We start from the raw sequence: 14,412 nt of genomic DNA on the forward strand, positions 1-14,412 counted from the left end.
AGGGTGGGGCAGGGATAGGAGACTCCAACACGGGAGGCTGATCCAGGCGCCCGAGGGCTTAGGATCCAGGGGGTGTGGTGGGGCTGTAGGCCCGTCCTTTGAAATTCCCTCCCTGACCACATGCACAGGGCTAAAGAAACCCAGAAAGTCTCCCTAAGATTAGACACCTTCTAGTCCTCTTTCGCGTGGGCATGAGCTAACCGGCTCCACTCGGGTCCAGCTCTTTTCGACCCTATGAACTGTGGCCCCACCCGGCTCCTCTGTCCTTGAGTTTCTCTAGGCAAGAACAATGGAGCGGCTTGCCATGCTCTCCTCCAAGGGATCTTTGCCTAATCCTCTTTCATAGATAATCAGAAAAGGGAAAAAAGTCACAGACCCCTAGGGAGGTGATGAAACCAGGCTGAGTGAGTCATTCAGGCTTGTCCCTGGAGAGTCTCATTAAGGGTGGGAGCAGCCACCAGGGAGGGGCCAGGAGGTGACCACAGATAACCTATGTCCTCTCACTGCAGCTGATCAGGTATTGTTCACACAAGCTCCCCCACCCCGGCCGCAGATAAGCAGCCCCGAGCAGCATATTACAGTCAACTCTGCAGCAGCCTAGGTGCCTGCCTGCAACAGCACCCCCTTTCCTGGGGTTAAGCTGGGAAGTGCGAGGGTCCAGCCTGGGGACGGGCCTGGGACAGGCGGGGGACCCCCGTCCTCAGCTCTGACTCTACGACTGCCCAGGGTGACTGACCCCCAGGAGCATCCCAGCGCAGACACCAGCCCTGCCTCGCAATGTTCAGTGACTGGGCTCTGGGGTCACCCAGCCTGTTAGGAGCCATGCCCGGGTGGAGCTTGGTCACCCCCCAACTCTGCCGTGTGGTCCCTGGCCTCAGAGGCCACCGACTCCTGCACAGAACCAGCTGAGGCCTGGGCCCACCACTCACCCACTGCCTTCCACATCGGCGATGACGCCACCAGGAGGTTGACTTCACAGCCTCCTCTAAAGTCCTCTAATCAAGGGTTCTTAGCTCTTTTTCAGACTGAAAGTACCAGACATTCCAAAACCACCACCTTCCACGTGCTAAGACCTTCATTACATTATCGTCATTGAAAAGGGTTATCCTGTCGCACTGGTATCTTCCTCTCGCATTTTCTCTATCATCTAATTGAAGCTGGTCGCCTACTGTTCTTTTACTCTCTCCTCAGGAAGACAGACCATGCTTTGATTTTTATTATTTTAGTCAAATCCTTGTGTTCTATTCTAGGACTTTTCACTTGAATTCCACTTTCCTCCCCATTCTCTGGTTCTAGGTATACCCATGGGCAGTGGGGAAGCCAGGGGCCCTCTGACCCCCTTGTACCTGCGTCTGCTCTGGGATGCTGTGACAACTCTCTGACATTATCAACTTCAGCGGTCAGACAAACCACGCAGAGAGGAGTACTTTAAGAGCGTACCAGAGAGCTGCAGACTTGCTTGATTTTCCATTAACAGAGGAGGAACCTTGTGATATTTCCCTTCTTCAGAGGGACTTGGGCTTTGAACAATAGGACTAGAGCTCCAGGGAACTCTAGGGAAGCCCTGCTCTCCAGGAGGCGAGCACGGGGAATGCGTGCAATGCACTTGCCATAACTTATCGATAAGCTGATTGCAAGAAGAGAGAACCTGAAGAACAGATTCCTTCTCTTTCTCTTCTTTCCTTGGAGGGAGGGAAAGGCGTGGCAGCGTGCAGGAGCACCCAGAGAATTTTCCAGAGCCTGGAGCCGTGGGAGGCGCCTGGAAATCCAAGCTGGTGGGAAGGCAGTCTGGAGCCCAGCACTTCCTGGGGCCACACAGCGCCTGTGTGTCCGGCTCTCCTAGCTGGCCCCTGATACCTGGAGAATCTAAGGTCCTGGCTGGGGTCAGGAGGTCAGCCCAGCCCACAGCATGTTTGATCTCTGGGAAGGTCTTTGTTCTCTGGAATTTCCCCCCCACCCCCAGAACCACACAGGACTGCCCTCCTAGATCTGTAAGGCTGCCATCCCATCTCTGGAGATAAGAGGCAACAGTGATCTGTGGGGGCTCACGTGCCCAGGCAACCCATCTTCAAAGTCAGGGCTGTGGTCACTGAGGACAGGCCGCCTGCCGGGCACCCACAGCCTGGCCCCGCCCCCAGGCGGGGCAGCTGCAGGAAGGCACAGCGACAGGGGGCCACCCCCCCCCAGACCGTGTGTGTCCCCCCTGGGCCCCAAGCGCAGGCTGCTGGGGGACCACGGCCTTTCCTCCCACTGGACGCCAGGTTGAGTGGCCTCTCCCTTGCTCTGGGCTCCTGCTCTTCAGAGCAGAGCAGCAGAGGAGGCGGGAGTGACTTCCCTTCCCGGAAATCAGCCAGTGGGCTTTATTCGGCTCGCGTCTGTCCAGAGCAAGGAAACCACAGCCAGGAGACCCAACTGCTGAAACTCAGTAGTTGACTTATAGTCTGATCCTGGGAAATCGAGCTGTGGTGAGGGCCCTGGGTTCACACCCGCTGCCTACAGAGAGACACCGTGGGCGAGGTGTGCTTAAACTCTCTGTGCCTCTGTTTTCTACTCTGCAAAATGGGGATAATAAGAGTTACCTACTCAGGTAGCTGTGCTTTTCTATGAGGCTTAGATGGATTAAGGCACACAGATCTGCTCATAGCAAGTATTCATTAATTAATTATTCACTTCCTCTGCTAGCCATTGTCAGCTGCTTCTGCCACATAACTCTTCAGGTTACGATCAGCAGCCAGTTTTACTAAACTGACCTACCCCTGGGAAGACTGGCACAAATGGGCAAAGAAACAGGATTCCTGAGTATGGCAGATAGAAGCTAGGCAGGAACTGGACTAGCCACAAGGGGGAAAGGATTTTTAATAAATACAGTTAAGGATTAAGGCACTATTGTAAGAGTAACAGTAATTAAAGCCAGTGGTCAATAAGAAGATAGTTAAGTGGAAAGTCTATTGTTGAACATTACAAATGCCATGCCTGTTGAATAATTTGTAGCAATATGTCTCTAGTAAAATGACCCAGAAGTATCTGTTTTTTAGAGTCTAAAGCAAAGAGAAATGAAATAAACCCACAAGGGACTCCAATGCCTTCCAATCCAATACCCTAACTCAGTGGTTCCTAAACTTCAGCACCAAGTGGGAATGCAGACACCCAGTCCACCCCAGAAAGTCTGATCAGGAGATTTGAGATGTGGACCAGAGTTCTGAATTTTTAACCAGCCTTTCCGGATGCATGTAAGGGTCTAAGGACTGTCCTCTGAGAAGCACTGCTAGGCAATAAACGCTCTGCGTCCCATCGAAGGGCCAGGCGGCAGGGACTCGGATGGGTCTGCAGTGTCTCAGAGGCGTTAGGGGTAGGCACAGGTGTGCTGTATCCCACAAGCTGGGGGATGTCCTCTTCCTGCTGAGAATGACGGAACCTGGCTCAGGATTGAGCAGATCAGGGCAGAGCTGCCTTTAGTTCCCAGGTCTTCTGACATGGGCGCTTCCCACGTGCTGCTAGCGTTAAAGAACCTACCTGCCATGCGGGTTCGATCTCTGGGAAGATCTCCTGGAGAAGGGAATAGCAACCCACTCCAGGATTCTTGCCTGGAGAAGCTTACAGACAGACGAGCCTGGTGGGCTGCAGTCCGTGGGGTTGCAGAGAGTCAGACACGAGTGAGTGTGCACACACACACACACACTTCTGACACAGGGCCCTTTCTGCCAATTTTAGGCTCAGTCCCACGTCAGATTCTCATCATCCTCTGGAAGGAAAACGCTCATGTTTACCAAAGTGGTTAAAGGGGACAAGGGGGTGAGGGAGAGAGCTGGACAGTGCACAGACCAGGCGGGACAGGGCGTCTTCCTTTGCAGGGGTCACCTGCTCCTTCTCTGAGTGTGTGTGTGTGTGTGTGTGTGTGTGTGTGCATGCGCATGCGCGCGTGTGTGTGTACTGCCCCCGCTCCCAGCTCTGAGCCAAGTCTTGCATGTCATGTGTGCATAAGGATTCATAAGGGTCGATGGGCTGGTTCAAATATCTAGTCTCTGATCTTAAATCTGGGATGTGTGGAAAGGAATGAGACACAGCCTGAGCTGGAAGAAAACTGGCCTAGAACCCTCTGGTCAAAGTCTACGGAGTTCTCTTCTGCCTCCCAATCTGGGCCCTGACCTGGAGGAGAAGATGGCAGAAAGGTGAGGCTCCAGGTTCCTCCCCAGGCTGGACAGTGCTTCCTCGCTCTCAGTCTGCAAAAATCCTCGGTTGTGTCACATGAGGATGGAAAAATGTTGAAATAACAGAATTTAAACCAAGCCATGAACACAGCTCTCCACTACCCAGAGTGGGGATGCCGGGGAAGGGGGGGAGGGGGGAGGCGCTCAGGGGAGCCCCCCGGACACCAGATGCTCCGATATTTCAGCAGACAGAGGAGGAGACGGGGAATCCAGGACCCTGGTAAGTCTCCTCGATTTTCAGTCCCACCTTAAACATTTGGGTCCTCAACTGAAAGCAACCAGCAGACCTGCGACAGCCCAGCCACACCACACGGAGCTCAAGCGAAGCGGCTCCGGTGACAGGGCACAACATCCCACAGTGCAATCATGGCGCAGGAACAATGCTCACAGAGTCATTTCGAAAGGCAGGGCTTGAGAGGAGGCACTCGGGAAACAGGGTCCCTGGTGGGAGCCTTAACAGCCCCACCTTGGCTCGTGCCTGGCCAGGGCGCATCTTGCAAGAAAACAGTACTTTCTGCCATTGTCCCTCTCCCAGTTTCCAGGAGTACGAAGTCCCAGGTCCTCCTGCCCCCCTCCTCCCAGAACCCCTCATTCAAAAGGACAAGAAAACTCTGCCAAGGGCAGGACCCCACACCAGTTTCTGATGCCACACAGGCCATTCTCCTCCCAAGCCTGGCGCCTGGGAACCACGTGTCTGACTGCCTAGAGACCCTAAGGCCAAGCTTTGCTTCTAACGACCGGCTTTGCTCAAACGAGGGGAAAGGATGCGGCGGGTCATGTTTTTAATTATTGGTTCCCAAGGATGAGCCGAGGCCTGTAACGCACAGGATTGAAGGGGAACCCAAGGGAAGGCAAACCAGAGTCCTCGGGGAAGGCGAACTTTCTCAAAGCCTGGGCTTGGTACCGGCTGCCCAGGACACACAAGCACACAAGGGGAGCGGGAGCGCGCGTATACACACACACACACACACACACACACACACAGACCCACGCTCAGGTGAGCACGCACAAGTTGCCTTCTGGCAAGGTTACTCGGTGACCCAACCAAGTGCCAATATGGTGACCCAAGAGCCAAGATTCTCTCCGGCTCGCCAATCAGCCCAGAACAAGAGTCAGGACTTACCGCCAGGACGCTCTGGGCCAGCAGCCCCACGGTCACGGCCCTCAGCAGCAGCCACCTGGGTGGGAGAGGAAGAGCTCCGTGAGTGCGTGGCCCCGGCGTGGCAGTTCCTAAAAGGACGCGCGCGCGGGACCCAGGGGCCGGGCAGAAAGTCGCTTACCGCCGTAGGGCAGGGCGCGCGGCGGCGCGCAGCTCTCTGTCCATGCTCCCAGTCCGGCCCCTCTGGGCTCCGATCAGTCCCTATGAGCCTGGAAATTGAGACAAAGAGGGCTTAGCCTGGCCGGAGAGGGGGCATCCTCGCCGCCCGCCTCCGATCGCAAGACGGAGGAAAGCGGGGAGTGGACCGAGAGCCGCCCTGCGACCCCGCCGGGGAGAGGGGAGCCTGCCCCCCCAGGCCCGGGTTGGGGCCGCTCCGCAGCGGCCGCCCCATCGCCTCTCCCCTGCCCGCTCCGAGAGCCAAGCGTGCAGCCCCCGGCGGCACCGGGCGCCCGCGTCCCTGCCCTCCGGCGGGTCCCGGCGTCTTGCGGCGGCTCTCACCTCGGGCCTGGCTTCAGCGGCGGCGGTCCGCTCGCATCCGCCCTCCGGCAGCGCCGCGGGCGGCAAGAGCGGCGCGATCGCCCTCCGGGGCCGGCCTCGGGCCCGCGCGTCTGCCCTCGGAGCTCGGCCGGGTAGGCGAGCGCGGGGCGCGCGGCGGGCGGCGGCGGGTGCCGAGCGCAGAGCCCTGCGTCCCGGCGCGCGGCGGCCACAGTCGCCCGGCCGCGCGCTCGGCGGCCTCTTACCCGCGCCGCAGGGTCCTCCCCCTTTGAGGCGTTGCCCGCCCCCGCCGCCGAGGGGAGGGGCAGCGCCAACAAATTGGGGAGCTCGCCTGGCCGCGCTCAGGTCTCCGCCGCGAGCCGCCGCGCCCGGGACGGTGCGCCGCGCTCGAGCCCCGGCCCTGCCAGAGTGAGCCGCCCGCCGCCGCCCGCGAGAGCCCGGCCGCCGGCTCTGCCGTCCCTCGCCGCCCCGCGCCGGTCCCCGCCGCCCCGGGCTCGCCGCCATGGGGCCCCGGCTCGGCGTCTGGCTGCTGCTGCTGCTCGCCGCGCTCCTGCTCCACGAGGAGAGCAGCCGGGCCGCCGCGAAGGTGAGTCCCGGCCGGCTGGGCTGCCGGCGTCCCGCCCCGCGCCGCGGCGCCCCGCGCGGCCCCTTTGTCCCCGGCCGGAGCCGCCCTCCGGGCCCGGGGGTCGCGCGCGCGCGCGCCGCCGCCGCCAGGAGCACTCTCCCGGCCGGTCCCCGCCGGGGACCCCCGTGGGCTGCGATGGCGCACGCCTTAGGGAGCCGCCTTTGTTGTGGGCGAGTCAGGGGACTCCTCGGGACGGGAGCGAGAGAGCAGAGCTTGTTGCGCCCCGCGCGGCGTGAGGGTACCCGGGAGTCCGCGGGACTTGAACTCACACCTCGGGCTCGCCTGGCCGCTGGGCGCCCTCACCTGCGCCGGGCGCCCGAGGGGGCCGGGGCGGGAAGGGTGGACAGGCGCGCCCCGTGCTGTTCGGAGCCCCACACATGTGCCCGGGCGTCGCTCTGGGCGTGTTTCTCTGGAGCTTTGGAGACTCTGGTGGTTGATGCTGAACAGTCCTGGGCCCTTTGCCTGGAAACAGCTGTCTTCTCGCTTTCCCACGACTTTGCTGTCGCCGAAGCACGCTAAGGAGCAGCGGCGGGCCTTTCTGTCCTCCAGCTTTCAAACGCTTCCAAACTCCACTCTATGAGTTTTATTAATATAGCAACAACAACAAAAAATTGAAACCACGTTATATCTGAGTGTGAAACCAAAACGAAACTCCGTCTATTGTTCTGTGCAGAGATTGTTTTGCTAGTTTTCGTTTCCTCGGGCTGTGTGTTTGCCCAGAAAGGATCTGGGACTGAGGCTTGCAAGAGTGGAGGCGTCCAGCTTTGGACGATCCCTGATGTGCTGCTGTTCTTTACTTTTTTTCCTTCCCCCGAGACCTCAGCTGTTCCCCACCGTCACAGACTTGCAGACAGAACCCCAGGAAGGTGTGGCTTCCCCCCCACCCCCCAACTATTTAAAAATGATGTTACTGCTTTTGGCATTTCCCACTTACTCTTTAACTGTTTCACATAATTTGGCTCTCAGGTTTTTTTGTTTTTCCTTCTCTTAAGGAAGAATGAAGCTCACTGACTTGATTATATATAAATGATGAACTGTTACTTGCCGGAGTGAACTGACAATATGCATACATACCTTGGAACTGAGTCTGGCTCTTGGCTGGCTGCTGTCACTGGGTAGGGAACGACACTAGCGGTTAGCTTCAGATTTTTTTCTTGCAGCCCAGAGGCCAGCCAGCACCCTAGTCGGTTATTGAAACGCTCTCTGGTCATGATGACAAAATGCTTCCAACAGAGGCAGCTCTTGAACTCTTTATTTGGGTCTAGAGCTTCTGACGCAAAGATTTCACACGTCCAAGGAGAGGTGGCAGGGAAATGAGAGAAGTTCTCTGTTTGGAATATGAAGCTCTGTTTGCACTTGAGTTTTCCTATTGATGATATTAGCAAAGCCAAGCCCATCCTAAGAGGCGGCTTTTTAATTAGCCTCGAGTGTGAAGCAGGAGCCACTCAGTGAGTGAGAAGCCAAACTCATTGGTGTTGAGTTTGGGATTATTTCACTTTCCTTGAATTTTTCTTAAAGCCCAAGTGCATGTTCCTGTCTTGGTTTTGCTTTATCCCTCACATCTCATGTTATGTTTTAAGACATCTGGCAGGTGGACACCCTCTGATCACCAGTTAACTTCATGGGTCTTATCATTTTGTCATATTTTTTTTCCTGGTTTAACCAAGAGAGAGAAAATGTGTTAATATGCAAATAGCTTATCTCTGTATGAGAAAATCCATTTAAAAATAATATCTGGGTAGTTTTAAAATTGGTCTCACTTTTCATGCCATCAGTAATTTTTTTTTTATTTTTTAAACTTACCTCCTTCCAAAATCAACTGTTAAGGGTACCAAACAGTTGAATAATTTCCATATTGATCTGAGCAAAATATCATTTAAAAATGCATTTCTAATGATAAGATGCTGCCCATAGACCAGATCCTAATTCAGAAGCCGGCACGACTGATTTATTCTTGGACTGTCGGCTTTCCTGGAGTATCTGAGCCTGTGTTGCCTGCACTGGCACACACAAACACCACCTACGGTGTGTCAGGCACAGGCTGCTGTTACTATTATGCACAGGAAAGGTGTTTGGTTTGATGTTGGGTCCTACGTGCTATGGCCATACTGTTCATTTACTAGCGGGCAGGTTTCCTAAGTCAGGGATTTTTTTCCTCATCACCACACTCCTCCCTAACTTTTCTTTCTTAGGCAAGAATGGAGGAGTAAGATGCAGACCCAAGAGAAAAATCTGCCCACAAAGTTATGGTTGAGGGTCCTCTGTTCTGAGTCACGCAGTCAGGAGCTGAATAAATCCTTCCTTCTGCAGCCTCCAGACGCCCCCTTTCCGACTGGTCTTGTGATGCTTCTTGACAGATTACTTCTCAGGATCAGACATGTGAACTTCTCCAAAGCGTGGTGATGCCTGCCTAGGGTGCTGGCGTCTCTAGACCATTAGTCACTCTTCTGGGCCTGAATGACCTAGAACTTGGGCAAAGGGAGGTGGAACTCCCATGGGAGCGTGGCCCACGTTCTTCTGGGAATGTCAGTTAAATGAGAAGGCTGATTTCTGACTTAGTTCCCGAGACAGCACCATGAACCCAGTCCCTGGAGGGGGCTTGGTGAGGACAGAGTCTAAACCATCACGCTCTTCACATCTGGGCTGCCTCTCGTACCAACCAGGAGAAAAGTGTGCAACCCTTGTGTGTGAGTGCACACTCACAGAATTGTGAATGTGTGTGTTAATGCTTCCCTGGTGGCTCAGATGGTAAAGAATTCACCTACGGGAGACCAGGGCTCAATCCCTGGATTGGGAAGATGCCCTGGAGAAGGGAATGGGAACCCACTCCAGTATTCTTGTCTGGGAAATCCCATGAACAGAGGAACCTGGCCAGCTACAGTCCATGGAGTCCCTGAGAGTCAGACACGACTAACACACACACGTGTGTTAATGGTGTAGGCATACACACACACACACACACACAGGACTTAAGGACCAGAGGGTCCTAAATGTTGTGTCTGCTTTCATTAAGCAGATGATTTCCGAGGACTCGGTAACCCCCTGCCTCAGTTTCCCTGGCAGATCTGCCCTCCGGCCCAGGATCCTGCCTTCATCCCACACATGTGCCCCAGCGTGGCTTCAGGCCACACCCTCCACTGTACATTGGCTGTGCTTCAGAGAGGAGACCCTGCCCTCCCCTGGCAGGAGGGCTGCGGTCTCCTGAGGAATAGAGAAACAGGCCAATACAACCCAGGCTGGCAAATGCTACAGTCAGTGCAAACCCAGGGCCATAGGAGCACCTAACCCAGCTTTGGGAAAGTCAGGGGAAATTCCGGGAGGGCATCCCACTTCTGAATCTGGGAGAGGAACGGGAACTGTAGACCCGGCTTCTTATTTCCCTGTGAATCGCCGTGTGCGTCACACTCAGAAGGTTGGACAGCCCTTCCCCAGCCCTTTCACCCATCAGGCTAGGCTGTCTTTGCATTGAAAGATGACCTTGAGGGTTTCCTGCTCTGAGACACCAGGACACCACTGCTTCCGTGACTCACAGTTGTGATGTCCAAACATTCCCCTGGGAGGGGTGGAGACACACCCATGGCCCGGGTCTTGGAGAGCTGTGATAAGACCCCTGCTCACACCAAACCGGGGCCCTCTCCAGAGGTCGCAGATGGGTTGGGATGTTTGCAGAGTTGCAGCACGGATGACCAATCGCAGGCATGAGTGCCTTAGGAGCTGAGCTGGAAAACCTCCCCTCAGTGGGGCAAGGCCGTGAGGGGATTCTCAAACCCTGCGTTATTCATTAACAAGACTGTCTGCAGATTTCTTGGAACTGGTAAGGATGGTCGTCCCTGAACGAGTTTGGTTATCTAGTTAAGAACTGGTAGAGCTTTTGCAGAAAAATTGAACCCACAAGTGATGAGCTGAAACGAATCCTTTTAGAGTTGCTGGGGCGCGTCAATCAACGAGTAATTTACAACCCTTGTTTTGGTGAGGCAATGCTTGCTCTAAGGATGGTTTCCTCAACTGGACGGGTATTGGCCTCCTGAAAACATCTCCCCAGCAGACTGGGTATTCTGAGTGCTGGGGCTCCAGTAAGCAAAAGCAACAATAGAATGCCTAAAATAATATCATCAGAGCATTGCTCTTCCTGCTATTATTAAACAACCACTTAAAAAATGTGAGCTGTAGAACAGAAGACGTATCCCACCCACTCTGGTGCACACAATGAAAGGGGACATAAAACAGAAAATGCTTTGCTCGTCAGCGTGTCCTGAGGCGCTCACCACTCTGAGTGGCTTTGGAGGAGCCTTTGTGGTCTGGCCCTCGGGACCGCTTCCATCCTGTGTTTCCCACCATTGTCCTCCTGGCCTTCGTTGCCTGACATCCGTTTGCCTGGGATCCTTCTATTTCTCTGCCTCTCTGTTCTTCCAGACCCCTCAGTCTGGGTGGACCGCAGGGGTGGGCTCCAGTAGGCTTCTGGCTGTCTCCACCCTCCCCACTCCCGTGATCCTCGGCATTCCGTGAGGGGGATGCCAGGCCTTCCTCTGGAACCCCAGGCTGGTGTCCACACTCTCTTGAACATCTCACCTCCGCTGTCCTGCGTTAACACTCCGACTATGCCACGCGCCCAGTCGTGTCCCGCCCTCCGTGACCCCATGGACTGTAGCCCGCCAGGCTCCTCCGTCCAATGGATTCTCCATGCAAGAATACTGGAGTGGGCTGCCATTTCCTTCTCTCAGGGCTCTCCCGGAAGCTTTGATCACAGACTTAGCCAATATGACGAGAACCGAGCTGCCATCCTTTACCCAGACTGACTGCCCTCCTCCACTTGCCCGTGCTGGTCATTGACGCCCCTATGTTTCCTGACGCTCGGCTCAGGGACCGTGGCCTCGTTGGAGATTCTCATCTCTGACCTTGTGTCCCCGGGCACTCGCTCTCCCCCTCGCCCTGCCGTCCACTCCTCCGGGTCCCCCAGGCTGGCCCTTCCAGGACCCCCACTGGGGCAGGCTTGCTGCACACCCCTCCCGGCTCCTGCCGTCTTTCCCACCTGTCTTCTCTCTAGCATGTTCCTCCCAGTGTCCTGAGGCTTCAGAGATCCCTCATGACCACGTGATTCCTCTGCTCGCCATCCCACAGCGGCTACCTGCTGTCTGACCAAAGGTCCCCCGCCTCTTCGGCTGGGTGGCTTTTGGTCTGTCTGTTTTTTAATGAAGACTTGATTGCTTACAGCCGTTTTAGGTTCGAAGCAGAATGGAGAGGAAGGTCAGAGCTTTCCTACACACCCTCTCTGACCCACAAGCACAGTGTCCCCCAGTATCGCTGTCCCTCCCCATTTGGCACGGAGGTCACAGCTGATGCACCTGCCCTGATGCATGATCGTCACCCACGGTCTGCGGCAGACCTCCGGGCTCACTCACCACTGCGTCTCCTGTGGGTCTGCACGGATGTGTAAAGGCACGCAGCCCCCACTGCAGCGTTCTGCAGCCTGTTCCCACTGCTCATCCATGTAAAGGCACGCAGCCCCCACTGCAGCGTTCTGCAGCGTGTTCCCACTGCTCTGAAAGGCCTCCTGGGCTTCACAGGTGATTCAGTGGTAGAGAACCCTCCTACCAGTGCCGGGGACAGGAGACATGGGTTCAATCCCTGGGTCAGAAAGATCCCCTGGAGAAGGAAATGGCAACCCACTCCAGTGCTCTTGCTGAGAATCCCACGGACAGAGGAGCCTGGGGGGCTACAGTCCATGGGGTCGGAAAGAGTTGGTGACTGTTTAGTGACTAAACAGCGACAGCAACAGAGGTCTTCCATGCTCTGATTGTTTACCCCCTTCTCTCCCCAAACCCTGGCAACTGTTGATCGTTTCACTGTCTCCGTACTTTTGTCTTTTCTTTCGGCTGGCATCATTACATTATGTAGACTCTTCAGATTGGCTTCTTTAGCTTTTTCTTAGGCGCTTAAAATTTCCTCCACGTCTTCATGACTTGATAGCTCACGTTGCCTAATATTCCATTGTCTGCGTGGACCACAGTTTATCCTCTCACCTACTGAGAGACACTCTGGTCTGCTTCCACATTTCAGCCGTTTTGGGTAAAGATTCTGTAAGCATCCCTGTGCAGGTATTTGTGTGGAGCTGAGTTTTCAGCTCTTTCTGGCAGTTACCCGAGGCGGAATTACTGGGTCACTTGGTACGAGTAGGTTTGGTTTCGGAAGACACCAGCATGCCGTGGCTGTACCAGTTTGAATCCCACCATCAGGGAATGAGCGTTCCTGTGGCTCTTCGTCCTTGCCAGCGTTTGGCGTTGTCACGGTTTTGGATTTTGGCCACTTGAATGGATGTGTAGTAGTATCTTGCTGTTGTTTTATTTTTGCTTGCTTTTGAATACTCTTTGCAATATGGATTCATGAATTTATCTGGCTTTGTTCCTCGTACTCCCCAGCCTGCAGCATGGGTAGTTATCATGAAGGATTTATCCGTGTCTCGTGGAGCAGTGTAATCTCTTTGAGCCTGGGGTCCCTGATCCATCAAATGAAGACAACACGGAGGTATCTGCAGACGCCTTTAAAACCTCAGAGAGGGCGTGTGTGTGTGTGAAGCCACTAAGCCCTCAAAATACGTCAGTTGTTACCACGGCCGTGTGGCTGGTGTCGTGTTGTCTTCTGTGTGATGGAACCACACCCTTGATGAGATTGAGACTGAGGTGCTGGAGAACAGAGCTTCTTTGAAAAATGCCTGCACCATCTGGGGAGTGCCTGACGCTTGAGGGGAGCCATGAGTTACTTGTATTGGGGCCAGTGATCCCGGCTGCCTTTCACTCCGGACCCCGGGAGATGCCGGCAGGAATTGAGGGCTGGCTGCCAGAAATTGCGTTGTGTTGCTGACCCCTGTGGTAGAGTTAGGCAACAAAAGGAAAGTAATGCCAACGAAGGTGTTTCCTCTCAATTGGGCATTGGGAGTAGATATTCCACCACAGACTAAACACGGCCTGGAAATATACACAAGGCTGAGCTCTGTGTAAATAGTTTATTCCGTGCTTTAGTAATACTCCTGCTTTGCTAGGTTTGCTTTTTAGTCTGCACACTCTAAGAGCGTTTCTTGTCATCTGAGTTTTAAAGCTTGCCTGACTTGTGGTCAAGGGAAAGACAGATGGCAAGCGCCCACATCAGGTATTAAGGCAATATATTCCATGCGTATCTGTTGGTTCTCTTGCTGGTAAAGGGTGTTTCTCCAGCCTCCTCATTTTCTGCTGGTCCTGGAGTCAAGATTCTGTCCGGAGTTTTGGAATTACTGGTGTTTATTACTCGGTTCTTGTCTTGGTCTGCTGTGGGCCTCTGTTTCCTACTCAGCTAATAGCAAGAGAGGCTGGCCGTGCACTGGGAGAGGGCAGTGTTCCCATTTCATCAAATTTCCCAGCACTTGGAGACCCACAGGTAGAGACATTCGGACGGGGCTGGACTGACTCAGTAAGTGTTGTCCAACTCAGTGGACTGTGTAGAGACAGTGTTCCTGTATTTGAAGTGAAATTAAATTGAAATTCTTACAATATTTATATTGAGTCGCTGCTTTAAAAATGAGCATGTTCCTTTGTGAAGAACAAAAGTCAAGGATTTTTATGTGTAACTCAGTTTCCAAAGCTATTTGCAAGCTTTTCCTAACTCCCACTCATATGCCTAGAGGATCTGGAAGATAACGAATATCATTGCTGTTCATGTCTAAGGACCGCAGGCTGAAACAATACAACGTCAAGAATAAAAATCAAATGAGTATTTCCTAAATACATGAAATAACATCACAAATAACTTTCAGCAGAATAGAGATGCATGGTAGCCTAGGTCTTCACTTGAGAAAGATAAATGCCCCCAACACTCCTCCTTTAGCATATGGGGCATTTTTGAGGGTACATCGTCAGTCCTGGTTTCCTGTTTCAGAATGTTACAGATGGGCCCAG

At 54.4% G+C, this 14,412-nt stretch overlaps 2 protein-coding genes across 2 annotated transcripts in view; one reads left to right on the plus strand and one right to left on the minus strand.

The window, feature by feature from the left end:
* Nucleotides 1–6,005, minus strand: part of COL4A2 (collagen type IV alpha 2 chain) — a 159,603-nt gene extending 153,598 nt beyond the window's left edge. The window contains exons 1-3 of the mRNA XM_070380741.1: nt 5,866–6,005; nt 5,489–5,576; nt 5,332–5,386 (exon numbers count right to left, since the gene is read on the minus strand). Coding sequence (XP_070236842.1) covers nt 5,332–5,386; nt 5,489–5,532 — 99 coding nt within the window. The 5' untranslated portion in view covers nt 5,533–5,576; nt 5,866–6,005. The remainder of the gene's footprint in view (nt 1–5,331; nt 5,387–5,488; nt 5,577–5,865) is intronic.
* Nucleotides 6,006–6,198: 193 nt separating this feature from the next.
* Nucleotides 6,199–14,412, plus strand: part of COL4A1 (collagen type IV alpha 1 chain) — a 133,504-nt gene continuing 125,290 nt past the window's right edge. The window contains exon 1 of the mRNA XM_070380742.1: nt 6,199–6,448. Within this exon, the coding sequence (XP_070236843.1) occupies nt 6,365–6,448 (84 nt within the window). The 5' untranslated portion in view covers nt 6,199–6,364. The remainder of the gene's footprint in view (nt 6,449–14,412) is intronic.

The sequence above is a fragment of the Bos mutus genome, chromosome 12 (genome assembly GCF_027580195.1).
Source record: "Bos mutus isolate GX-2022 chromosome 12, NWIPB_WYAK_1.1, whole genome shotgun sequence".
Taxonomy (NCBI): Eukaryota; Metazoa; Chordata; class Mammalia; order Artiodactyla; family Bovidae; genus Bos; species Bos mutus.